Below are 27,041 nucleotides of genomic sequence, written 5' to 3'. Positions count from 1 at the left end.
TGCTTATATCTGAAGCCCGCTATGAAATCAAAAAGTCAACTGAAAAATTTTATATATCTGTTCTAGATGTTCAGTCAGCATTTGATGTTGTCCAGCATATAATTCTTATGGACAAGGCCATTGATCAGAATATTCACCCCACCTATTGGAAGATCCTAACAGAACTATATAATGGGCTTAGCTCCAAAGTAAAATGGCTAGATGGGGTAAGCGAATCCTTCACAATAAAACAAGGAGTTTGACAAGGTGGGATACTCTCTACTCATCTATATAAAATATTTGTGCAGGATTTGTTAGTTGAGCTAGAGCAGAATTCCTTGGGTTACCATCTAGGAGACATCTATATAGGAGCACCAACCTGTGCCGATGATATCGCCTTCATCTCAAATAATGAGCATGAGCTCCAAATAATGTTGAATGTTATAGACAGGTATGCAAAGGAACATCATTACAAAATACATCCTACACAAACTGAAATAATCGATTGCTCAAAAATTAAAACTGATTACAACTGGACTATGGATGGTAAAAAAGTAAAAACCACTGATTGCAGTGAACATCTAGGAGTAAAAAGAACAGATGATTCAGAAAATAACTTCAACGTAAAAGACAGAATTCAAACAGCAAGAAGAACAAGGTATGCTCTTATGGGATCTGGAGTACATGGCACCAATGGACTCAACCCAGAAATCTCCTACCAAATTTATAGAACATATGTTATACCAAGCAAAAACGGATAAATGTTTATACATATAAGAACTGTTTTATTAAATATGTTAAACATGGAGAAACAAATATATTCAAATTCTCATTACATGGACTAGAGATAGACGATTCAAATAAATGTGTTAGTAAAGGAGACAAAAGGAGGATATTCATCAAGTTGAATTGATAATCACCCGAATGCGAGTTCAGCTCTAAATTATGAGTATAATTTAAATTTAAAATCCCTATAAAATGAGAAATGTTATCATATAATTAAAATAATTAAAATTAATTACAAGCTCCTGTATTATAAATGATAATTTTATATGATGCCAAAATATTTTTAACCACATTTTCCACTTAAAACAAAGTAAATTTATTACATGATACTGAAACTAAGAATAAGAACTTTGTTTTTAATGACTGTCTTATTTTTATTTTTAGCTTTTTAATTAGATAAAAGATTCTAGTTTTTATCAATGAAATTCCACATCGCCAGTCAAGAAAATTGATGTTCACTATTATGAGATATTTTATCATATTAAAATTGATGCAATATATACTTTTACTTTTTAAAATACATACTTGTTCCTTTTAAAATAATTAAGTAACCTCATTTTAGAAAATTAATCTATAACTCTATCCTTTTACAAAAAATAGAATTATATATATATAACTACTATCACTATAGACACTTATTTTGTTTTTGTACAACTTTTAAATATTGTATGTTTAAGTTTTAAAACAAAAACAAACAAAAAAACATGCATATAAGACCCTCACATGTAAATACTGCTATGGTGCACGTTTCCTTTATTATAATAAAAAAAAATAATAAAATAAAAAGATACAAAATAAAACAGTCTGTATATATATATATAAAAACAACTTATAAATGAAAGAAAACCTCCTACATAGTGTGCTGTACATAGTTATCTACATACAACCAGAAAAAAATCTTTCAAAATTTACCCCAAATACTCTAATAATATATATATTAGAGGTGTTTCTATTTAAAGGAAGCTAATACAGAGAAGAAGAAGAAGATACCCTCGGGGACGAAACGTCCACCAGCAGTGGCATCGACCAAGTGGTTAAATAGTTATCACAGGTACCAGAATTATAATTAAGTACGCCAGACGCGCGTTTCGTCTTCATAAGACTCATTAGTGACATTCATATCGAAATATTTATACAGCCAAACAAGTATAAAGTTGAAGAGCATTGAGAATTTAAAATTCCAAAAAGTTGTGCCAATTACGGCTAAGATAATCTATACCTGGAATAGGAAAATCCTTAGTTTTTCGAAAAATTCAAGGTTTGGTAAACAGGAAATTTATAAAAATGACCACATTATTGATATTCATGTAAACATCGAAATGTTGACTACTGGGCTGGTGATACCCTCGGGGACGAAATGTCCACCAGCAGTGGCATTGACCCAGTGGTTTAAATAGTTATCTAAGGTACCAGGATTATAATTTAGTACGCCAGACGCGCGTTTCGTCTTCATAAGACTCATCAGTGACGCTAAAATAGTTAACGAATTATAACTAATCATGACATCAAAATGTCAGAATGTTTAACTGCGAAAAAACAAAAAAAAAATAACAAAAAACAAAACATCAACAATATCAACACCAAAAAAAAGTAAAATCACAAAAATACTGAACTCCGATGAAAATTCAAAACGGAAAGCAAGGCCGTAACTACCCTTGAGGCAAGTGAGGCAATTGCCTCACTAAAATTTCGACACTGATTTTTTTTTTTTTATACATATATATAAATTGAATAGTCATTTGTTGTTCTGTCTCAACCTTGATTGCTATAACTTGTCATCATTCCTTTTAAACTATTCTTCCTGGATATAACCATGGAAGTAATATTTAGAAGGAATAACAACGTCGTCACTTCAAAGGTTTCATCTGCGTTACCGCCCATCTTTCAATAACTTGTTAATTGGTTCAATATCTGGCATGGAAGTTGATTCTCCGCATGTGATCGATCAAATCACTGACACTTATCGGTCATTTTCGTGTTCACGGAGAACTACGAACAGATAAGATTTTGTCGTTTATACGTGCGAAGTAACCCGAATAGTTCATTCGTTACATTCCGTTGATGTACGCTGCCGAAAGAGTCATTCGTTCAATTTTTATTTTAGTCCAATTTTTGCCTTTTTTTGGTTAGTTTGATCATAATAGTTTAAACCGACAGCTATCACATAGAACAAGATTGTGTCATTTCAATTTTAATATTTACAGACAGTTAAGAAAACATTTCCGTAAGTTAAGAAGATGATTGTAAAAAAAAATACATTTGGACCCCCTTTATTTAATACGAAAAATCTAAATCCTTCTTGTATTTATAGTCAATTAAAATATTCACAATTCTAAACGGTTCTATCCTTCAATTTAAGGGTTTGATACATAAACTAATTTGTGTAAAAATGAATTTACCGTAAGACAGATAGATTCAAGCCCATTTCGTCGGTTTGTTATAATTTTTGCTGTATAGCTAATTATATTGATACAAGCATTCCACAATAATATATATTTACGAAAATATTATCCCCATTTTAGTTGTCCAGTTTCAATAATGCAATCAATGACATTTATGACATATACATAAATTTAGAATACTTGAAAGTAAATATTCTTTTATTCAATCTCGATTAACTTTGCACATTTCAACAGTAAAAAAATCTATGCCTACATTTGCCTACACTATTTTGTTTAACATCATGTGAAACCTGATCGATTCAACGGTATTTATCTGTTTAACTCGGGATCCGCTTTTAACCGGAAAATACTTTTAGAACAGTTTAAAACAAAAGGTAAAAAGCAAAAATATGCTAAATTAAATACAATTTTCCATGTTAAACTGCTGTAGTTTGAACAATTCTCGTCCGTTTTTCAATTTTTTTACATCATACGACTTCATCTGAAGGCAGAGGTTTTATATGATACAGCGCCACCTTCTTATTAATAAACCTCGGATTTCACACAGGTACTTTAAAATTACCGGACTTGATAAAACCACGTGACTTATAAGAAATTCCAGATGCCATTTTACAACCGCGGTAACGCAGATAGTAACCAAAGGGGTCTTACCGCTGAGACTATAATTGGATGAAATTGTATGACTTTAGTACAGAGCTCAGCATGCTATAAATACATGCTAATTAGTCGTTGTTATTCCTTCTAAATATTACTTCCATGATATAACTCAGCATCTCAGTGGGTGATGTTTCTCGATTACATTAACCTAGTAACGATAATCATCATGGATCTTTAGTTAAAAACAGGCTCTTGCAGAAAAAGGAAAAGCGACACTGAAGGTAAAGAAGGAATAGTTCTAGTAAACTAGTTTTTTTTTTTTAAACAGAGTCTGAGTATTGCATATAACTTCATTAGAACAATCCAAAAACGATAAGTAGACTGACAAATCAAGTACTGGTCTTCGGAAGGGACAGTCCTGTCTGCGTATTCATTTCTCCGTTTCACCAACTTTTGACAAATCAAGTACTGGGCATCACTAGGGCCAGTCCTATCTGCGTATTCATTTCACGAACTTTAATCTTTCTCTTTACAGATAAATAAAATATAAATAATATGAAACATGAATGCATGGATTAGTTTTTATCCATGTTTCTTTAACCTTAAAAGTTGAAAAAATATCCCAGATTCCAATTTGATATTATTGCGAAATGTCTTTACTTATTCGGGACTTCTGAATTTCGTTTCTTTATATTCGGGGTTTCGGAATCGGACACCCCAAACCCCCAACCCCTGAAACTAAAATAGCACCTACTATTTCCAGAAATAATTTGAAATTACGGTACTACATGTAAACGTCCAAAACTCCATTCCAATTTTCCTGTACCCATATCATATATACTTACTCTATAGATAGAATCATATCACATGTATGTTATCTCATTCTATCCCTAGCTTGTCTACTCTTTGTCAGCATAAAAGCGAGTTTAATATTTTGTAACAGCGACTGTATGATGGTGCTTACAGGAAAGCTTAATTCCCTTTTTCAAACAAAAGCTGCTACCGAATTGCTGATGGAGAAGGAATGGAAGAAGGATATCAGCAGACCAAATTATGATTCTGAAACGATTTGACTGAACCGGCCATAGAAAAATTTGGCGAAACTCTTCTGAATCGATGTTTGTTCTATGTTCTGGCAACAGACTCAAATCAGTGATATTTGAATGATTGTCTTGCATATAAATTTAAATAAAGTTGTTAAAAATTTGGTGTTAGTAAAAATCTTAAAATATGAAAAATTTATATAAAAAGTGTCCAAATTCAAAACATTATCAAACTCTCTAAAAATGCCTAGAATGCAGGATTTTGCACCATTCATTTCATACCCTTAAAAAAAAAAAAATCGCCTCGCTTCGCTCGGCTCAATTATTTTGCCTCACTAAAATAAGATGCCTAGTTACGGCCTTGGAAAGTCCAAAATAAAGTGATAAAACACATCAAACGAATGGACAACAACTGCCATATTCCTGATTTTGTACAGGCATTTTCAAATGTAGAATTTAACAACCGAAAAAAGAAAAAGAAAAGAAAAAGCAATCATATGCACTTTATTTTGTTAACCAATGCCTCTTTGTCACTGTAAAGCAATTCCGTATTGGCATATGCTTAATCAACATGTTTACATATCACATTATATGAAGTGATTGAAAAACAGGAAGGCAAATATTATTAAGGATATTAATAGTTATCTAAGGTACCAGGATTATAATTTAGTACGCCAGACGCGCGTTTCGTCTTCATAAGACTCATCAGTGACGCTAAAATAGTTAACGAATTATAACTAATCATGACATCAAAATGTCAGAATGTTTAACTGCGAAAAAACAAAAAAAAAATAACAAAAAACAAAACATCAACAATATCAACACCAAAAAAAAGTAAAATCACAAAAATACTGAACTCCGATGAAAATTCAAAACGGAAAGTCCAAAATAAAGTGATAAAACACATCAAACGAATGGACAACAACTGCCATATTCCTGATTTTGTACAGGCATTTTCAAATGTAGAATTTAACAACCGAAAAAGAAAAAGAAAAGAAAAAGCAATCATATGCACTTTAATTTTGTTAACCAATGCCTCTTTGTCACTGTAAAGCAATTCCGTATTGGCATATGCTTAATCAACATGTTTACATATCACATTATATGAAGTGATTGAAAAACAGGAAGGAAAATATTATTAAGGATATTAATTACGGGAAAATATTTTTAAGGATATTAATTACGCGCTTTCAGTAGTTTCAACTGCATTGCTATCAGCAACTCCGGTATTATAAACAATTCGAGTTAAACAAACATCGACTGAAAGCAGATATTTTCAATATTTTCAAAGAACTATTAATTTTAAATATGAAATTGTTATTCACTAATTAACTAATGAACAATGCACTAAAGACATTCCTTTGCTAAGTTTTCGAAAAGAAATGAAATGCCTCTAGTGTTTTTTTTTTTTTTTCTTCTTAAAAATATTGAGATAAAGACGATTGTTATCTTCATTAAGGGACAATAAGAGACCTATCCTCCAGTGATCAAATGACGTAGATATAAGCAACGATATGTCAACGTGGGGCCTTCAATCAGTAAAACCTTTTATTTTTAATCAAGTCAACAGGTTCTGTGGTGCCTTTCTCTTTTTTTTTTAAATTAAGTCAACAGGTTCTGTGGTGCCTTTTTTTTTTTTTTTTAAATTAAGTCAACAGGTTCCGTGGTGCCTTTCTTACAATGTCCTATTGACATTTATTTTTTTTCTTGTGATATCATAATGTCATTTTGTTCCCGTCATAATATAAGTTATGAGTTTGAATATCACATTTGTATTATTGCCTCTGTTTTGTAACTTGTAAGTATGTCTTGCGATGTCCTGTTGACATTTTCTCACTACAGTAATAATTTAAGTTATTTTCATTATTTTTTTCGATGCCATATTGAAATTTTTTCACTATTCAGTTTAATTTCTAAGTATGTTTGACGATGTCATATTACCATTTTCGTCGTGTTTAATGAACTTGATAACTTTATTGGTGTTTCGTCATTTTCTACTTTTTGGGGGGATGAAGGAAGGAAATTTTCTTGTGGACTTTCGGACTTATTAGTTCATATAGACCAAGTTTTTTTTTTGATTGATGACATTGCCTGATCAAGTATGCCTGAAAAGTATTACTTCGAGTGGCGCACAGTGATTTATAAATACATTTGTACATGTATTTAACTTTTACTAAATACCTTGTAGTTTGTATTATTTCTATAAATTACGTGATTTTGTTTAATTTAACAGACTGGAAAGCTCACACACTGTATTTATTTTAGTATATGCCATCCTGCAACATTCATAGCTTGTAAGAACCATGGACCCGATTACATTGAAGGTAACTGCAAAGCACACACATAACGCATCGAACAGTTTAAGCATATAATCAAAACAAATCATTTTGTTATGAGCAAATTGAGATGCTTTTACTAAAGTCAAATGCAACACCACTTGTTTACAAGGAAACAAGTATTGGCGTATGCAAACACATTCTAAAAATAATTGTAGGCAACTACTAGGCATGATAACAATTGTTTACTTATTTTTAAAATCCATCTACACATATAAGAGCTACTTATATAAACTGTCGCCGTTGTCTTTAAGAATACTTTACCTAATAACTGTTTCTGTTTTGTTCTAATTTGTAAGTAGTTGGTCCAGTGCTGTATCGTTTTAACCCAGATATACCCCTTGAATTCTTTTTGCATGTCAATCTTTTGCCATAACATAAACTAAATTTTGGAAAATGTATCTATATACCGTATGTGTACAATCTACATTGCAAACTTCCATGCTTACTTAATACATACAGGGAAGCTTTGTAACCATGTAACTAAACATAGACAAATCCTGGTGTAATTTTCTCTAAACTTTCAAACTAAGTAGATGGGACGCTTGATTGCTTAAGTTACACCATATACTAATAAACAGAACTAATAAACAAAAAGATAATGTAGAGGTAACCAAAGTAAAAAAATAATAAGCGTAAAAACAACAAATCACAAAAACAATTCAATACCTGCGTCATTTAATCTTTGGTGGATAGCTCACTGTTGTCTCATTGGCAATTGATTCTGAAAAATGTATCCACACTTAATCATTTAAAAACTTTATGACAAAGCTTAATTATCAAATGGGAACGCATGGAAAACTCAGATCAACTCAGTTATTTTTCATTCGCTCAATGGTTCTGTTTGCATTTTTATTAAAATTTACATTCGGAAAATTTCGGCACCAAAAACAAACCCCGAAACAAAATTACCAAAGAACCAAATTACTGGAAACTGAAGCACATTTAAATGCACCAGAAACGCATTTCGATAATTTCAAATTCTTCAGTGATGCACAAGGTCAAAACTTGAAAAGACAAATTCTACTACAAACGTTAAAGAACTGTTTGAACCAAAAGTATGTACAGCTTAATCAGAACAAGGAACTAGAGCTATGCAAGACCGTAAAACAATGTTGTCCTGAAAAGAAATAAAGCAACTATGTTTACCTTCACGCAAATAGACAACAATTGTCCTCGTTATATCTAAGTTTCGTTTGATAAATTGCTGGAAAGACTGTGGAGGCATTCCGCCAAAACAAAATTGTAACCTACTATTTACCCATTGTGTTTGGGGTAAGTTCTGAGAGGTGTATTTTGTTCCTTGAAGAAGGAAACATCATTTAGATTAAATGTTGTATCACGTTTCAACTGTTTTCTAAGTTTTGTTAGTATAATGTGTGCTATTCCATTTTTCGTTAGTTTTAATTGGTTTAAAGCGATATTTGTAGGACAAAGCGGCATAACTCGGCTCTATAATGTTAAAACTGAATGTGACTGATATCGGTGTTCTCAATCAAAAATAAAATAACACAAAAACGAAAAATTCGATACTTTGAACATTATTATAATTCTATGCAAAATAGATGAGTGGTATAGTATAGACATCACGTGTTTTTGAAGCAAAATTAAAAATCTTGACCCAAGTTTGCTTTTTCCTTTTGAAACCTTTGAAAGTTTAATTGGAGTGACTCAATGTGTGATAGGGTTTTGTACTCGTACTTACCAAACCTCAGTTTCTTTTCTGATGTTTCTTAGGGTGAATTTCACCCTAACAAACATGTAAATGAATCAGATAATACAATTGGGATATGAATTAAAGCAATCACAACTTGATAAAATTCTCTTTAAATATTATAAAAATATTGGGTTTATTTAAAGAGAATTTTTATCATTTCATGCAGGATGAATTGACTGGTATTTTCAAACGCAGTTAACGATTTTTAAAAACATGTCTATCTTAGTCGCTAAGAACCATGTTTTTTATTTTATTTTAAGCAATGTAAACACTAATAAACTTAAACAATTTTTATTCAACAACAATTGTAAGTAAGTAAGTAAGTAAGTAAGTAAGTAAAACTTTATTTGGATTCGGCATATTGACAAACAATACAAACATAAGCTCTAATGAGCTTTTCACCGAATATAAAAACATATGCAATAACAAATAAAACAAGGCATGCAGCATGCAATAAATAATAAGAAGCAGCACCAAAAATTAACTCTAAGAAAATAGATAATACATGTATCTTGCAAAATACCAAAACATATATATGAAGCACTAAAATTTATAAAAATTTTCTGTTTAAAAATTAATTTTTAAATAATTTATGAATTATAAAGTAAAAAATTTCAAATCTTTCAAATTTTAAAAGGTAAAAAACAAAATTTCAGTTGCAACGCAGGCTGTTAATGCAACATAAAAAGCATAAATATTGTAACACAAAGTTATCTACAGGCAGAGCAAAAACATTCTGTTCCACTCCAGGACTGAACAAGACTCTTAAAATGTGAGAAGCTGTTAACAGTCCTGAAGTGGTCAGGTAAGCTATTCCATAAAGTAGCAGCAGCAAAACTAAAAGATTTTTTTCCATATGAGGTAGTTCTTACCTGTGGTACATCCAAAATATTGCTGTATCTAAAAGAATATTTAGTGTGTTTAATTTTTATTAAATTTTGTAAACATACAGGAGCCAAATTATTTAAAATTTTATAAGTCTCAAGTGCCATTGTCCTGATGCGTCTTACTTGTAGGGTTGGAACCTTTGCGTTCTCAAGAAGAGTTTCAGAGGATGATAAATAGTCGTCGTATACAAATCGTAATGCTCTCTCTTGTATTTTTTCAAGTTTTTTAGAATTTTTCTCTGTACAAAAATGCCAAGCCAAAGGGCAAAAATTAAAATTACTCAAAATAAAAGTATGAAAAATTGTAAGTTTATTTAATCTGTTTAAAAATGATCCAATTCTCTTGAGAACATTCAGCTGTTGTGATGCCTTTCTACACAAGTTACTTATATGTGCATCAAATTTTAGTTGGTAATCAATATCAATTCCAAGTAACTTTACTGTTTCTTCACATGATAAAATATTTTGCTGAATTTGTATAGATGGATTTTTTGCAAAGGTTCTTTTCCCTACAGCAATAACTTGGAATTTATCAGGATTTGCCTGCATCTTATTTTCTTTAAACCAATCAATAAGCATTTGAGACTCAGATTCTAATGTTGATATGAGATGGTCATAATCCGGACTACTAAAAGACAGAGTATTGTCGTCCGCATAATTATATAATGTACCATGTTTAACAAAATAAAAAATATCATTTATGAAGATATTAAATAAAAGGGGCCCCAATATAGAACCTTGGGGTACCCCTTTTTGGATGTCAGCCCAGCTACTCAGAACACCGTTTACTTTAATTTGCTGTTTTCTATCAGAAAGATATGATTTTAATAAAGATACTGAATGTGGAGAAACACCATATGCTAGTAATTTATCTAGTAAAATTTCATGAGGTAAGCAGTCAAAAGCTTTTGATAAATCCATAAGAACTGCAGCTATATATAAGTTTTTGTCTAAAGCTTTACGCCAGTCTTCCAGTAATCTGAGCAACGTAGTCTGACATCCATGTCCTCTACGGAAAGCACATAAATAAGGGTTAAAAATGGAATCAAAGAAATCGTATAACTGTATTTCAAATATTTTTTCGTAAAATTTTGAAAAAATAGGTAACACACTGACTGGTCTGTAATTTGATTTAAGTAGTGGGTCACTCTTTTTATGTAAGGGTGTAACTTGGGCTTCTTTAAGTTTGTCTGGAAATATGCCCGTGTCCACAGTCACAAACTAAATAAATAACAATACATTAATTTCAAATACGTCTAAACGGTTCTCGTATCATCAAATATTTATTGATCCTTATAATGAAATGAGTTTTATTTACAAATGATCCCTTGTCTCTTGTTAACAGATCAAAGTTTGTATTCAACAACACGAGGGGATGTCCTTTCTTTTCGCTGACCTCTCCAAGCGTAGTCATAGTGACCAAGATCGGTCATCTTGTTTGAGGTTGTACATGTTTTCTTTAATGGGAAACGTCTTACAAACAAACGAAATCCTTTCTTGAGCACATCTTCTACTTCTGTTCTAACGTCTGATGTATTCAACAGCCGCGACTCCCATGATCCTTTATCCAACATGAAACCTTTGTTACATTTACAGTACACAACATATCGCTTGCAATGTTCAGCTGTTTGTACAGCGAATTCATACAGTGCTGGTTTCTGATATTGTCCATCACATATTTCTTTCCTTCGGAAGCCTGTCAAATCACCACGCCTTTTTTCCCATAAGTTAGATTCGGTTCCTTCCGGTAAGGTTGGTGTTACTGCTAGCTGCCATTTAGACCAAGGAGCATCATTTAGCATGAAGTTTGTCTCTGGAACATTTTCTCTTCTCAGTTTTGGTAGATTTTTTAACTATAAACAAGAAAAAAGGTTGACTTAAAACATATTTCACAAAGCAGATAAGGAAATTAATAAATGTTTTAAGACTGATAGCACTTAGCATGTATGATGAAAGTACTTTGAGTCCACCACATTTGTTTTACAAGTTATGAACAAGCCTAAAGGATGATTGACCTTATGAACGACAAGAATTGGACAAAAGTAGAGCAAAACAAAGACAAATTTACATACGAAACTAGCTTACTTATCAAAATCAGAAAAACAAAACTTTACTTAATGATTTTTACAGGGGAACACAACTAAAGCGGATAGTTATACCTTGTATTTGTCCAATCGTTCCTGATTTCGTGTGTCCATCAATCGTTCATGTTTAGATCTAAACCGTGTTGCACGTGGTTTTCTTGTGGTTTTAACTGTTGTCTTTACACTTGGTTTTAGGATTTTAACTGATGGTGGCTTTGTTAGTGATGGTATTTTTGTAAGAGCGGTCGGGACGGATGTACTTGTATCCATGGCTCCTGTATCTGCACGTCTTAGTTTACCAAATAAAGCTTCCAAGTCTTTGTTAATGGTCGTCCCTCTAGCTCGAACTTCTGTTTCATAATTCTATAAGAAAAAAGGGGAAATCCAAGACATTAGTACTTTTTACAAAGATGTAAAAATTATATGACCGATAGAGTCAAATTTCTATCATTTATATTTATGTATAGTTTTAGTATTCTAATCGATTTTCTTTCAAAATTACTCAATTTCTTCGTTATGTTCTAATTGTCAAACAAAGTCAAAGAAGACAACCAGGATTTACAAGTAATAAGATAAATTTATATCTACCTGTAAAAGAGTTTCATCGTGTTCTCTGTAACATATGGCCATCATAAAGTCGAACATGTTTGCAAAGTCAGCAAGTTTAAGACATTTTCCATCTGTAGCTTGGGTAATTTTGTTGTAGAAATCTTTTGAGGAACCATAGTAACCACATTGTACTCCATATATTCTGATATTCTATAAAGAAAAAAAAAAGATTTTTGTAGTTATATATATAAATAAATTCAATTAATGAAATAAATATTACATTCACATGATGTTCATTAATATATAAATCAGCCGCCGTATGTTATAATTTAAACATTTCTAGTAATAATTATGAATTGAGCATTATGAACAAATTTTAGATGCTGAATCTATGAATAAATATATATTTACCATCATCAGAAGTTTGTAGGTTTCATCCCTCCAATCAATGTTGTATGTTTTCCCGCCATAATTATATCCCGGTTCATGAGGATCTGCATCACCAATCATAACCAATGCTCGCTTTGATCCTGGAGTCCATGACAGAGACTGAACCTCCTGTAATACAAGTTCATAGCATTCATCTCCGTCTCCGCCTCCGGTGGTACCCACAGTTTTCACCCAATCACACAACTCCGTCACATCTGTTGAAAAGTCAATGTGCTTCGTGATATAATTATGTTTGTCACAGTAGTCACCATGTGCAAAGACAGCCATTCGGATGCCAGTTATGTCAGCTTGGAGTCTTTGGATGAGATCCTGAACTTTGCCTTTTACCTCGTTGATACAGGCACCCATCGAGCCAGTTGTGTCAAAAGAAAAACAAATTTCCATTGGTCCTCCAGGAATTGCCATATTTGTACCTAAAAGATAATAAACTTGCAATAAAAGGATGTAAACTCACAGAAATGTTCGAATTCACCGAGCTCTCATGCTGCTATGAGAGAGTAGGAAAGAATCTCAGTGGCGGATCCAGTAATTTTCATAAGAGGGGCCCCACTGACTGCCTAAGAGGGGGCCCGCTCCAGTCACGCTTCAGTGTTTCCTTATATAAGCAACCATTTTTTTCCTAAAAGGGGGGGGCAGCCCCCCCCCCCCCCCCCCCCCTAAATCCGCCTCTGATCTGACAAGAGAAAAATATTTGGGACGAATGTTTGAAAAGAGGGGTAAAACTACAGTAAATCATACCCCACTTATCTCTAAATATTTGCTACTAAAAATTAATTTACCTTTTTAAATGTTTCAATTTGATTTCAGTGTGGTAGGATTTATTGTTGAATTGTGATACATTGTTTCTTACATCTTACTTTATATACCTTTCAAACTACGTCATAATTCAACGATAAATATAGTACAAGTAATTTCTTGTTTGAATCAATAATAACGAGATTAAGAATGATATTGTTGGGAGAATATGATATGTCTAACCTACAGTTGGTATGATAAAATCCGAGGATTCATAGTAAGGAGAATAAAGATAACGTTATCTGTTAATCAAAAGATTACTAGACCGAAAACTTTCGTTGTTATTGTACAGAACATTATCATGAGCTATTGCGTACTTGTTTCTGTAAAATATTCATTTTTACAGAATACGCTATTTTGCCTTTTTATAGTACTGTTACGTGTACTAATTTAAAAAAATCCTAATTCTTCCAACCAATATACAGTATATAAGTTAGAAATGACATTTAGAATAGGGAATAAAATAATACAGAACTAAGCCGGCATACGTATTCATTTGAAGAAATAAAAGTTCCGATAAATTTTAAATCAGATCAATCAACACACATATTTGCATCTGATTTTATAGTAGGGAGAATTCACTCGCACTGACTACAAATTAGATCATAAATGATATTGCTATTGATTAAGATGCGTTACATATAATATTTCGAAAACTACAGTGTAACCATGCGTAATACAAGCCACCTGTATATGCAACTGTAATCAATTATAAATCCCTCAGCATAAGCCTCCAAATTCAAATTTTCCATACTAACTTCCCATCGATAACATTTAAAACTAATAAATATCAACAAATTTGTAAAATAAAACGAAACAATGGAAACAAATGTGAATCCATTTAAGAAAAAAAATTCCGTAAGGAAGACGTATCGAGAGTCTTATATTGAATGATATGAGTATGATTTTGACGATTACATGTAGATGTGGTCGCATTTCACAACTTGCCCCGTATATTCGAGTAAGGTCGTGACAAAATAAGGTAGATTATATAGGAATTACACGCGATTCGATGGCATGGTACCTCTGTTTTCTCTTCCTTTTACGTTTAACTTTTAAAAAAAAATTAGTAATTATTAATTGATATATGTTCCAAAATATTTTCAAAATGATAGGTCACCGTGCATTTTCTCAAGCTACAGGTTGTGACAAAATAATACATTTGGTATGGATTATACAGGAAAACCCACAATTTGTGATTAGAAACTAAACAAAATGATAGAATTGTAAAATAAATTAGGAAAAGATAGCTTTCAGACAATGCTTAGAGAATATCAAAAGAAAAGATAGGGTCACCGTACGTTTTTTCTAGCTAAAATACAAAATAGGAAAATTCCATGTATATTCCTTCAGAAAATGCACTGTTTTAGAATTAACTCCACTTAAAATGCCGATTTGATAACATTTAAAATCAATGAAAAATAATCTACACTTATGAAACTATTATAATTAAGGTGGTACCTAACACTACAGGGAGATAACTCTGTAAAATCAGCTAAACGTTTTAATTACGTTGTGTTGTTAAGGAAATATTAAGCTTCCCAATGATCAAAATAAGTGTTTGTCAAACTGCTATATAACCATTGTATTTTTTTCTGATAAAACGGTTGGTTCAAATTTTTTGAAATTTTTATACTTTTGTAAAAGGGTCAAAGTAAATACTTTTAAGAAAATTAAACGAGCCAAATTAATTTTAGTTAAAGTGTTGGGTACCACCTTAATATTTGTTATATTCTTAAAAATTGGTCCTTTTAAATGAAAATTCACAATAAATATCTGCATTCCTGCATCAAATTTTGTTAACTTGATAAAAAAATCTGGACCTTAGATTCTCTGTTTTTTTACAATCCAAGATGGCGAAAGACACACAAACCACCTTAAACTCATTAAAATAGAAAATGGCTTAAAATTTTAATTAGTTTAACTAGAACAAAAAACTCAATCAATTCATATCCAACATCCAGTTGATTTAGTCATTAACAGACATAGAAAAACACGAACTTGTGCATTGCCGTTTGATCAGCTTAATTGAGGTCTGGAGATGGCATGTCAGTAACTGCTAGTAGTCCTTTTATGTATTATTGTCATATTGCTTAGTTTTTCTTCTGTTACCTATCGTGATATATCGGACATGGAGTTTTTTCATTCTATTTTATATACTGTGATTATTGGTATGAATGTATTTTTAAGTTTAGTTCATTTGTATGTTTTGGAGTTTGGTGTGACTTACTTTTTAGCTGAACTAGTAAAAAATAAAATCACAAAAATACTGCAATCCAAGGAAAATTCAAAACGGAAAGTCCCTAATAATATGGCAAAATCAAAAGCGCAAACTCATCAAACGAATGAATAACAACTGTCATATTCCTGACTTGGTACAGACATTTTCTTATGTTGAAAATGGTGGATTAAACCTAGTTTTATAGCTAGCTAAAACCTTTCACTTGTATGACAGTCGCATCAAATCCATCATGACAACGACAAACAGACCCATTAGGTAAAAATGAAAAAAATAGGGGTACCCAGCAGTCAACTTTGTGTTACTATCTCAATCACTATAAAAACAAACAAATGTATAAACACACATCTACCATGACAAGATAATACAATGACGGGATGTATAAGTACAAAAGTCACGTGATATGTAAGACAGAAATATCAAAAGGCATATAGACAAAGCATATTACTTATTAGCAAAAATTAAAGACGAGAATACAGAAATTATCATAGACAATAACACCATGACGGGATGTTTAATAAGTACAGAGCCACGTCATGTATATAACCAGAAAACGCAAAACGGCATATAGACAAAGCATATTAGAAAAAAACTAAAGACAAAAATACAAAAAATATCACAGAACAATAACACAATGATGGGATGTATAAGTACAGAGTAACGTCAAATTGATACCACCAAAATCAAACTAAACAGTTTTAAAAATGATATTCAAAAAGACACCAAAATAAAACTAAACAGTTTTAAAAATTCAAAAAGACAAATAAAAAAATACTATAACACGTAATAAACAACGTCAGTAACCAGAATTTATACCTCAAAACCATCATGTATTATGTTTGAAGTTGATATACTGTAAATTTATCAACAAGGTCTTGGTACTATCCGATGAAAAAGGACAAGACGTTCTTTGGTATACATACCCCTGGTTCATCAACTGTCTGCTCAGACACTTGTGACGTTTTACAGTCTGAGTAATTGCTGCATGTTCTAGAATATCGCATAAGTTGGGAAATATATATCCTATACGCAGGTGCAGTTGGTAAATTGCTACTAAAGCCGAGCTTCAAAGTTATTGTGAAACTGCCTATTCTAGAGTCGGTGTGAATCACATGTGGATACTAAAAAAATCTTTCAATAGTATTAAAATATTTGACTTTTCTACACTTTACACAAGTATACTCCATTTCAAACTAAAAGACAAACTGAAAGAGTTGTCATAAAAAAGAATGTCCAACGTAGATACAAATATCTTGTCTTAGGGAGGGAGAAATCCTACTTTTTAAAATTTCACTCTAATTCAAACAAAATTCTCTGAAACTGCTTGATTTCTCGATTGACAACATATATATTACGTTTGAATGACGTGTTTTTCATCAAATTATCGGCATTCCAATTGGAACCAAAGTTAAAAAATGTGTGGTATTCCATTTTTCGTTATTTTTATTGGTTTAAATTGACATATGTCAGACTAAGTGGCATAACTCGGATCTATATAGTTAAAGACTGATTGTGGTTGGTCTCCTCCTTGGTACCAAATCAAAAGTAAAACGAAACAAAACCGAAAAATTCGATACATTGACATTATTAAAATCCTTTGCAAAATAGATGAATGACAAAGTTGCAAAATAGATTTATTATGTGTTTTTAAATCAAAAATATTAAATCTTGACCCATGTTTGCTTTACCTTTTACAACCATTGAAAGTTTAGTTAGAGTGACTCAATGCCCGAAAGGGTTTTGGACTCAGTTTTTTTTTAAATTTTACTATAAGAAACATGACACATGTATCAGATAATACAATTGGGAAGTGAAATAAAGGATTCACAACTTTGATAGAATTCTATTTAAATATTTTAAAAATATCAACATTGAGTGTGTTCCATGCAGGATGAATAAAGTGTTTTTCCTATACTATCTAGTAATTTTAAGCAAAGTAAACCATTTGAAATATATCTATTATAGTCACTTAGAACCATGTATTTCATTTCAAGCCATAAAAACACTAATATATTTTAACATTTTTATTCAACAAGAATTGTAACAAACAAAATAAATAACAATATATAAATTTCACATACGTGTATAGTTCACGTACCATCAAAAGTTTATTTATGACTATAATGAAATGAGTATTATTTACAAATGGCCCTCTTTCATTCTTTAACGGGTCAAAGTTTGTATTCGACAACACGAGGACATGTTCTTTCTTTTCGCTGACCTCTCCAAGCGTAGTCATAGTGACCAAGATCGGTCATCTTGTTTGAGGTTGTACATGTTTTCTTTAATGGGAAACGTCTTACAAACAAACGAAATCCTTTCTTGAGCACATCTTCTACTTCTGTTCTAACGTCTGATGTATTCAACAGCCGCGACTCCCATGATCCTTTGTCCAACATGAAACCTTTGTTACATTTACAGTACACAACATATCGCTTGCAATGTTCAGCTGTTTGTACAGCGAATTCATACAGTGCTGGTTTCTGATATTGTCCATCACATATTTCTTTCCTTCGGAAGCCTGTCAAATCACCACGCCTTTTTTCCCATAAGTTAGATTCGGTTCCTTCCGGTAAGGTTGGTGTTACTGCTAGCTGCCATTTAGACCAAGGAGCATCATTAAGCATGAAGTTTGACTCTGGAACATTTTCTCTTCTCAGTTTTGGTAGATTTTTTAACTATAAACAAGAAAATATTTCGACTTAAAAGTAATGTATTTGAAGCAAGGCGAATATTATAAGTCATAAAATTTTAAGACAGATATCATACATCTTATCGTGTAAGTTAAAAGCTGTTTGAGTCCAACGCATATGCTCTCCGTGCTATGGAAAGACTTTCATAATCTATATACAAGAATGATTGAAAAGAGACTTCCTAAACGAAAAGAATTTAACAAACAAAGCGCCAAACCAAAACGAAATACATGTAGCTTACTTATATTAAAATTAGAAATACAATACAACTTTACTATTTTCTTAACAGGGGAACACAATCAAAGCGGATGGTTACCTTGTATTTGTCCAAACGTTCCTGATTTCGTCTATCCATCAATCGTTGATGTTTAGATGTAAACCGTGTTGTACGTGGTTTTCTGATGGGTTTAACAGTTGTCTTTACACTTGGTTTTAGGATTTTAACTGATGGTGGCTTTGTCAGTGATGGTATTTTAGTTAAAGCGGGCGAGATGGATGTACTTGTATCCATGATTTCTGTATCTGCCCGTCGTAGTTTACCAAATAAAGCTTCCAAGTCTTTGTTAATGGTAGTCCCTCTAGCTCGAACTTCTGTTTCATAATTCTATAAGTAAAAAGGGAAAATCCATAACGTTAGAACTTTTTACAGATAAGTAAAAATTACATGACCGATAAAGTTAAATATCCATCATGTAAGTAGAAGTAGTATTCTTATCGGTTTCCTTTCAAAATTACTCAATTTTTTCGTTATTTTATAATTGGTGAGGGAAAACAGAATGAAAGAAGACAACCTAGATTGTCAGGTAATAAGAGAAAATTATATCTACCTGTAGAAGAGTTTCATCGTGTTCTCTGTAACATATGGCCATCATAAAGTCGAACATGTTTGCAAAGTCAGCAAGTTTAAGACATTTTCCATCTGTAGCTTGGGTTATTTTGTTGTAGAAATCCTTTGATGACCCATAGTAACCACATTGTACTCCATATATTCTGATATTCTATAAAGAAAAAAATTATGTGTTTTATATAAATAAATTCATTTAATGAATTAAATATCAAATTCAAATGATGTTCACTAATAATAAAACAGCGGCCGTATGTTATAATGTATTTAAAAGTATTACTATTAATTAATAGAATTGAGTATTAAGAAAAACGGGGATACTAGATGCTGAATCTATGAATAAATATATATTTACCATCATCAGAAGTTTGTAGGTTTCATCCCTCCAATCAATTTTGTATGTTTTCCCGCCATAATTATATCCCGGTTCATGTGGATCAGCATCTCCAATCATAACCAATGCTCTCTTTGATCCTGGAGTCCATGACAGAGACTGAACTTCCTGCAATACAAGTTCATAGCATTCATCTCCGTCTCCGCCTCCAGTGGTACCCACAGTTTTCACCCAATTGCACAACTCGGTTACATCCGTTGAAAAGTCAATGTGCTTGGTGATATAATTGTGTTTGTCGCAATAATCACCATGTGCAAAGACAGCCATTCGGATGCCAGGGATGTCAGCTTGGAGTCTTTGGATTAGATCCTGAACTTTGCCTTTTACCTCGTTGATACAGGCACCCATTGAACCAGTTGTGTCAAATGAAAAACAAATTTCCATTGGTCCTCCAGGAATTGCCATATTTGTACCTGAAAGACAATAAACTTGAAATAAATGGATGTTAACTCACAGAAATGTTCAATTTCACCTATCTCTCATGCTGCTATGATAGAGTAGGAAAGGATCTGACACGAGAAATATTTGGGACTAATCGATCAATACAAATTTGATCTTTGAAAAGAGGGGTAAAACTACAATAAATCATACCCCACTTAATCTTTTCTCTAAATATTTGCTACTAAAAATTAATTTTACCTTTTTCACAGTTTCAATTTGACTTGTAGTAGGATTTATTGTTGAATTGTGATACATTGTTTCTTACATCTTAGTTTATATACCTTTCATACTACGTCATAAATCAACGATAAATATAGTACAAGTTATTTCTTGTTTGAATCAATAATCACGAGACTACGAATGATATTGTTGTGAGAATATGATATGCAAAGAACTCCAACCTACAGTTGATAAAATCCGAGGATTCATAGTATGGAGAATAAAGATAACGTATATACATATGCTAAGAAAAAAGATTACTTGTCCGATAACTTTCGTTTCAATCATATGTATTCATAAATGTGTAATATTGAATAAAAATAAAATATTTTGGTTAAAAAAAAGACATTTGATTCGTCATATTACCGAGCATTGATCATTTCAAACTTTTTAATCGTAATGAGAAAATGGTTAAGCAGTTTTGTAGTAGCAAGTTATAGGACTGCATGTTATCATGAACTATTGTATACTTGTTTCTCTAAAATGCTAATTTTAGCTTGAATACGTTATTTTGTATATTTCAAGTAATGTACTAATTTAAAAATTTGTTGTATTTTGGTAGAAAAATCCTAATTCTCCCAACCAACATACAATAAATAAGTTAAAATTGACATTTAGAATAGAGAATGAAATAATCCAGAACCAAGCTGGCATATGTATTAATTTGAAGAAATAAAAGTTACGATATATTTTATATCAGATCAATCAACATACATTTTTGCATTTTTATTTTACAAATGTAGTAGGGAGAATTTACTTGCATAGACTACTAATTATATCATAAACATTTAAAAATATAGCGATTGATGTTTAAGATGCGGTTTACGTTTAATATTCCCAATCCTACAGTGTACAAATGTGTAATACAAGCTACCCTTGTATGCAACTTTAATTGATTATAAATCGCTCAGCATAAGCGTCAAATTTCAAATTCTCTCTAGTAACTTCTAATTGATAACATTCATACCAAATAAATATTTTACAAATTGGTAAAATAAAAAGAAACAATGGAAAAAAATGTAAATCCATTTCAGAAAGGATTCTGTAATGAAGAGTGATTACGAATCTTATATTGAATGATATGAACACGATCATATATAGGTTGTCGCATTTCACAACATACCCCGAAGACGAGTTATACCAAAATAAGGTAGATTGTGAAATGTATATATGAATCACAGGCGATTCGATGGCATGGTACCTCTGCTTTCTTTTCCTTTTAGATTTTACTATTTTTTTTAGTAATAATTCTTAAACATGTTTGTTTCACTTTTTAATGTGTTATTGTTCTTGTTAACAGACGTACGTTAATTATACGTGATATGTCTCTAAAGGGGAGCAAATGTTTTGTAGGTACATGGAAAACAGCTTTAATCAATTAAAAATTAAAAATGAATTAAAATTAAAGAATGTTTATCATATTTTTCTCGATAAAAAAGAGGAACAGCTAATATAAACTAAGAAAAAAGTATTGTGAACTTTCCTCATTTCCATTCTGTATTCTATGTTATTGAAATATCGCATGCACATCATATAAGTTTGAGCTTTCTAAATAGCTGTGGACTGCTTTGTTGTATTCTTATTAAAAGAAGTATATGTGCATGTGTTGTTGATTTAGTATTGAAAATGTGGTATTTTTAGATATTGATTGATATAAAATGGATGTCTTGCACTTGAAATATCATTCTTGTATATATTTTATGACTTATATATATCAAGGCGGACTTTGCTGTAATTTTAAACTGGCTATTCAGTGTTTGTTAGAGTTGTCAATGTGTTTTTGTGGATAGTGGTTTTCTAATTCTTTCAACTGGTCATTGATGTGCGATTTAGATTGATAGTTCTGTATATGATTTATTCAGTAGAAAAATTAATTTACCTTTTAGGTCACTTTTTAATAGCAACAAACAAAAGAACTGTGTCAATTGAACATGCCGCTTTGATACTATATCTACGCTTGAATTTTTTGTCCATTTGGAGATTCCGTATATTATCAAGTTATTGGAATTCCAATGGGGACTAACTGTGCACCACTTATCGCGGACCTGTCTTTGTATCGTTATGAGTTACAATTTATATATTACTTACATCAGCAAAGACCCATCGAAACAATATTTGATACAAAAATTTAACAATACTTTTAGATATTTGGCCCTCAATAATGACGACTTCAGTATGTATACCAAAGAAATTTATCCTTTTGAACTTACTTTAAATAAAGCTAATTATAACAATGACCACTGCCCTTTCCTCGATCTTGATATCTTTATCATTAAATAAATGGAAGCTTAATACAAAACATTTTGATAAAGGAGATGATTTTTCATTTCCTATCGTTAATTAGCTATTTGTAGATGGAGACGTTCCCTTGTCACCATCGTGTGGTGTTTATATATCTCAACTTGTACTATTCGCTCGTGTATGTAACAATGTATTAGATTTTAGAGAGAGAAATTTATGTATTACTGAAAAATTATTACAACAGGGTTTTCGATATCACAAACTAGTCAAAACATTTACTAAATTTTATCATCGGTATTAGAAAAAATAAGGAAATCATTCGTTCATATAACTCAACATGAAGACATCTTATACGTTCAGGTATTTCACATCCAATCTTTTATGGTAATATTCTTTTACACAGAAATGTCAGTATTCACCTCCAAAAATAACAAAACATTTAAACATACATGTACTTATTAAGAAGGGATACAGTTACCACACTGTTGTTAGGTCATTAAAGATTGCATATTTTGGCTTTAATATTGATTCACTTATGAATATAGGGTCTTTGCATCAAAATAAATCACATTTATTCCAAAACCAGTTGTTGGCATGACACGGGTTATGTTCTTCTCATATATTTCACGATGGTATAATATAAACCCCTGACAGGGGGATTGTACCCGATATTCATATGTTGAAGACATAGTCTTTCAATCAGTTTAATTCAAGTCTGATGCTACCATGTCAGTAACTGCTAGTAGTCTGTTGTTATTTATGTATTATTGTCATTTGTTTATTTTCTTTCGTTTCATATTCTGACATCAGACTCGGACTTCTCTTAAACTGAGTTCTACTGTTCGTATCGTTGTGCGTTTGGTTTTTTCTACACTGGCTATAGCTATAGACGTATAGGGTAGGGTTGCGATCTCAAAAACATGTTTAACCCCGCTGCAATTTTGCGCCTGTCCAGAGTCAAGAGCCTCTGGCCTTTTTTAGTCTTGTATGATTTTTAATCTTAGTTTCTTGTGTATAATACTGAGTTTAGAAAGACGTCCATTATCACTGAAGTAGTGTACATATTTGTGAAGAAGCCAACTGAAGGACGCCTCCTGGTACGGGAGTTTCTCGCTGCATTGAAGATCTTTTGGTGGCGTTCGTCTATTGTCTGCTCTATGGTCGGGCAATGGCCAACGTAGATACAAGTATCTTGTCTTAGGAGGGGATAAATCGTACTTTGTAAAGGATCACTCTGATTCAGATAAAAAATTCTCTGAAACTGACATTATCAAGATGCTTGATTTCTTGATTGACAACATATTTGTTACGTTCGGAGGACGTGTTTTTCAACAGACTGTCGGCATTCCAAAGGGAAACAGTTGTGACCCTCATCTTTTCGACTTGTTTCTTTAATATTATGAGGCTGACTTCATACATGAACTTCCTAGGAAGAAAGATAAGAAGTTAGCAATATCCTTTAACTCTACCTTCCACTATATAGATTATGTTCTTTTCAACATTTGGTTACTATGTTTAACTCATCTATCCCATCGAATTAGAGATAAAGGATACAACAGATACAGTTAAGTCGGCCTCATACCCTGACTTAATACATCTAGAAATTGACAATGAAGGTGGGTTGATTTCAGCTTCCCAATTATGAACTTTCCATTTCTAAGTAGAAACATTCCAGAAGCACCTGCATACGGGGTATACATCTCCCAATTGATACGACATTCCCGTGCTTGCATTTCCTATCATGATTTTCTTGATAGAGGGTTGCTGCTCACAATGAAGCTATTAAATCATAAGTTCCAAATGGTAAAGATGAAATCATCCCTTCGTAAATTTTAAGGACGCCATCACGAGTTGGTTGACCGTTTATATTGAATAACAACCGTTTCACAAATGATATCGGATATATTCCTTACGTCGTAACTACAATCCCCTTCCCTTTCATGATTGTGACCTATCCAATATACTATTTACCGGATTTGTTATAACATAAGCAACACAATAGGTGCAATATGTGGAGCAGGATCTGCTTACCCTTCCGGGGCAACCCAACAATGGGTTGTTCGATTCTTTTGATAATTTCAGGACCGATAGCTATGGACCAATTGAACAATTAAACCCCATATCAGATTTGCTCTAAAAGCTTTATTTTTTTTAAATATAAGCCAAAAAATGCATTTTACCCTTATGTTCTATTCTTAGCCATGGCGGCCATGTTTATTGGTGGATCAACTTCGGATACAATTTGTAAACAAGATACCCGAAGGAACATTTAGTTAAAGTTGGAAGGTATTTGACCCAGTAGTTTCAGAGGAGAAGATTTTTTGAATAGTTTTCGACAACAGACGACGACGACCGACGACGGACGCCAAGTCATGACATACGCTCACATGGGGCCCTTCGGGCTAAAAACGAGAAACACATATGAACCACATAAACAAACGACAGCAACTGAACAACAGATTCCTGACTGAGGACAGATGCAAACAAGTGCAGCAGGATTAAACGTTTTATTGGTACCAAACCTTCTCCCTTTTCTGAAACAGTTGAATAACATCACACCATAGAAAGACAATGTACACATTAATGTTATCGTTTTCCTTTAACAATAACTGTACACGCCTAGTTTGAGTAAGTTGTAACCCATCTCCATCCAAGGGATTAAATTGAAGGTCACATATATACGGATTCAATAACTTTGTAAGTGAATAATTCATCAGCAAAAATTGCTAGGTTTTTTTTTTACGAAATTGAACCAGACTGGCTGATAATTGAACTAACAAACCAAAAAAATAACCGATTTTTTTTTATATAAATCTCACTTTTACTAGTTTTCTGTGTATCAGTCGGTGGCTGCTTCCTATTAACAATTTTAGACTTTCTGTGTGTCATTTGGTGGCTGTTTTATTAACACTTGTATTTTTGTAAGCCAATGAGTGCTGTTGCATAGACACATGTAGTTTTTATTGTGTCATCGAGTGGCCGTATCATTAACACCTATACATTTTTCTCTGTGTCATTAACACCTTTATAGGTTTCTGTGAGTAACTGTATGTCTATCGTTAACACCACTGAGTTTTCTGTGTGACATTGAATGGCTGAATCATTAACACCACTAATCTGTGTGTTATTGGATGGCCGTATAGTTAACACCACTATTTTTTCTTGTTCATAAACACCTCTAAGGTTTTTATACATTGGTTGGCCGTATCATTAACACCTCTATAGTCTGTTTGTGTCATTGTGTATTTGTATCATACACACAACCAGATTTTTTTTTGTGTATCCTTTCGTACCTGTCTTATTGACACCTCTAGAATCTCCTATGCCATTGGATGGCTGAACCATTAACACGTTTATAACTTTCTGTGTGGCATTTCGTAGCTGTTTCATTAACACCTGTAGAGTTTTTCTGTGCGTCATTGGGTAGCTGTTTCATTAACACATGTAGAGTTTTTCTGTGCGTCATTGGGTAGCTGTTTCATTAACACATGTAGAGTTTTTCTGTGCGTCATTGGGTAGCTGTTTCGTTAACACCTCTAGAGTTTTCTGTGCGTCATTGGCTGGCTGTTTCGTTAACATCTCTAGAGTTTTCTGTGTGTCCTTAACACCTGTAGTGTAATCTGTGTGTCATTAACACCTGTAGAGTTTTCTGTGTCATTGGGTGGCCGCTTCGTCAACACCTCTAGAGTTTTTCTGTACGTCATTGGGTGGCTGTTTCGTTAGCACCTCTAGAGTGTTCTGTGTGTCATTAAGACCTCTAGAGTGTTCTGTGTGTCATTAAGACCTCTAGAGTGTTCTGTGTGTCATTAAGACCTCTAGAGTGTTATGTGTGTCATTAAGACCTCTAGAGTGTTCTGTGCGTCATTATCACCCCTAAAGTTATCTGCGGGTCATTAGGAATATGTTTTTTTTTTCATTATCACCTTTATAGTTTTAGTTTTGATATTGGGAGGCGGCTGTGTCATTAACACCTGTTGTCTTGTGTCATTAACACCATTGAGTTTTATGTGATCATTGGGTAGCAGTATCGTGAACACCTTTAGAATTTTATGTGAGTTATAAAGTAGCTGTATCATTTAAACCTGAAGGAGTTTTGTGTCTGTCATTGGAGGGATGTGTCATGGTAACCTTAAGAGTGTTTGTGTCTTTAGACCCAAATATTTTGTTTATTTTTGGGGTTGTATTATTGATACATCTAAGATTTGTTTGTGTCATTTAGGGGGGCCTATAATTAACACCTCTGGTGTATTCGGTCATTTTTTAGCCATATCGTTTACACCTCTAAAAGTTTTTTTTGTGTAAATGGGTACCTGTATCATTAACACCACTAGATTATTCTCTGTAT

The 27,041-nt window shown here is 32.4% G+C and overlaps 2 protein-coding genes across 2 annotated transcripts; both read right to left on the bottom strand.

The window, feature by feature from the left end:
• Positions 1-10,966: 10,966 nt before the first annotated feature.
• On the bottom strand, positions 10,967-13,691 carry LOC139493295 (uncharacterized). The gene is made up of 5 exons (XM_071281547.1): positions 13,610-13,691; positions 12,792-13,243; positions 12,420-12,590; positions 11,907-12,194; positions 10,967-11,600 (listed from the first exon to the last, which is right to left on the bottom strand). The coding sequence occupies exons 2-5, from the start codon at positions 13,233-13,235 to the stop codon at positions 11,094-11,096; spliced, it is 1,410 nt and encodes a 469-aa protein (XP_071137648.1). The 5' UTR covers positions 13,236-13,243; positions 13,610-13,691; the 3' UTR covers positions 10,967-11,093.
• A 4,184-nt stretch (positions 13,692-17,875) lies between these two features.
• On the bottom strand, positions 17,876-20,522 carry LOC139493294 (uncharacterized). Its single transcript, XM_071281546.1, has 5 exons — positions 20,435-20,522; positions 19,757-20,208; positions 19,385-19,555; positions 18,874-19,161; positions 17,876-18,542 (listed from the first exon to the last, which is right to left on the bottom strand). The coding sequence occupies exons 2-5, from the start codon at positions 20,198-20,200 to the stop codon at positions 18,036-18,038; spliced, it is 1,410 nt and encodes a 469-aa protein (XP_071137647.1). The 5' UTR covers positions 20,201-20,208; positions 20,435-20,522; the 3' UTR covers positions 17,876-18,035.
• Between the last annotated feature and the right edge of the window lie 6,519 nt (positions 20,523-27,041).

Source organism: Mytilus edulis, chromosome 10 (assembly GCF_963676685.1).
Source record: "Mytilus edulis chromosome 10, xbMytEdul2.2, whole genome shotgun sequence".
NCBI lineage: Eukaryota > Metazoa > Mollusca > Bivalvia > Mytilida > Mytilidae > Mytilus > Mytilus edulis.
This window is presented reverse-complemented; position numbering and strand designations above follow the sequence as displayed.

Excerpts from the sequence above, each read along its gene's own strand:
- LOC139493295 (XM_071281547.1), bottom strand. The coding sequence starts at position 13,235 with ATGGCAATTCCTGGAGGACCAATGGAAATTTGTTTTTCTTTTGACACA. Across the intron at positions 12,591-12,791 it reads CCTACAAACTTCTGATGATG|AATATCAGAATATATGGAGT; the intron begins GTAAATATATAT and ends TTTTCTTTATAG. Across the intron at positions 12,195-12,419 it reads ACGATGAAACTCTTTTACAG|AATTATGAAACAGAAGTTCG; the intron begins GTAGATATAAAT and ends TTTTTCTTATAG.
- LOC139493294 (XM_071281546.1), bottom strand. The coding sequence starts at position 20,200 with ATGGCAATTCCTGGAGGACCAATGGAAATTTGTTTTTCATTTGACACA. Across the intron at positions 19,162-19,384 it reads ACGATGAAACTCTTCTACAG|AATTATGAAACAGAAGTTCG; the intron begins GTAGATATAATT and ends TTTTACTTATAG. Across the intron at positions 18,543-18,873 it reads AACGTTTGGACAAATACAAG|TTAAAAAATCTACCAAAACT; the intron begins GTAACCATCCGC and ends TCTTGTTTATAG.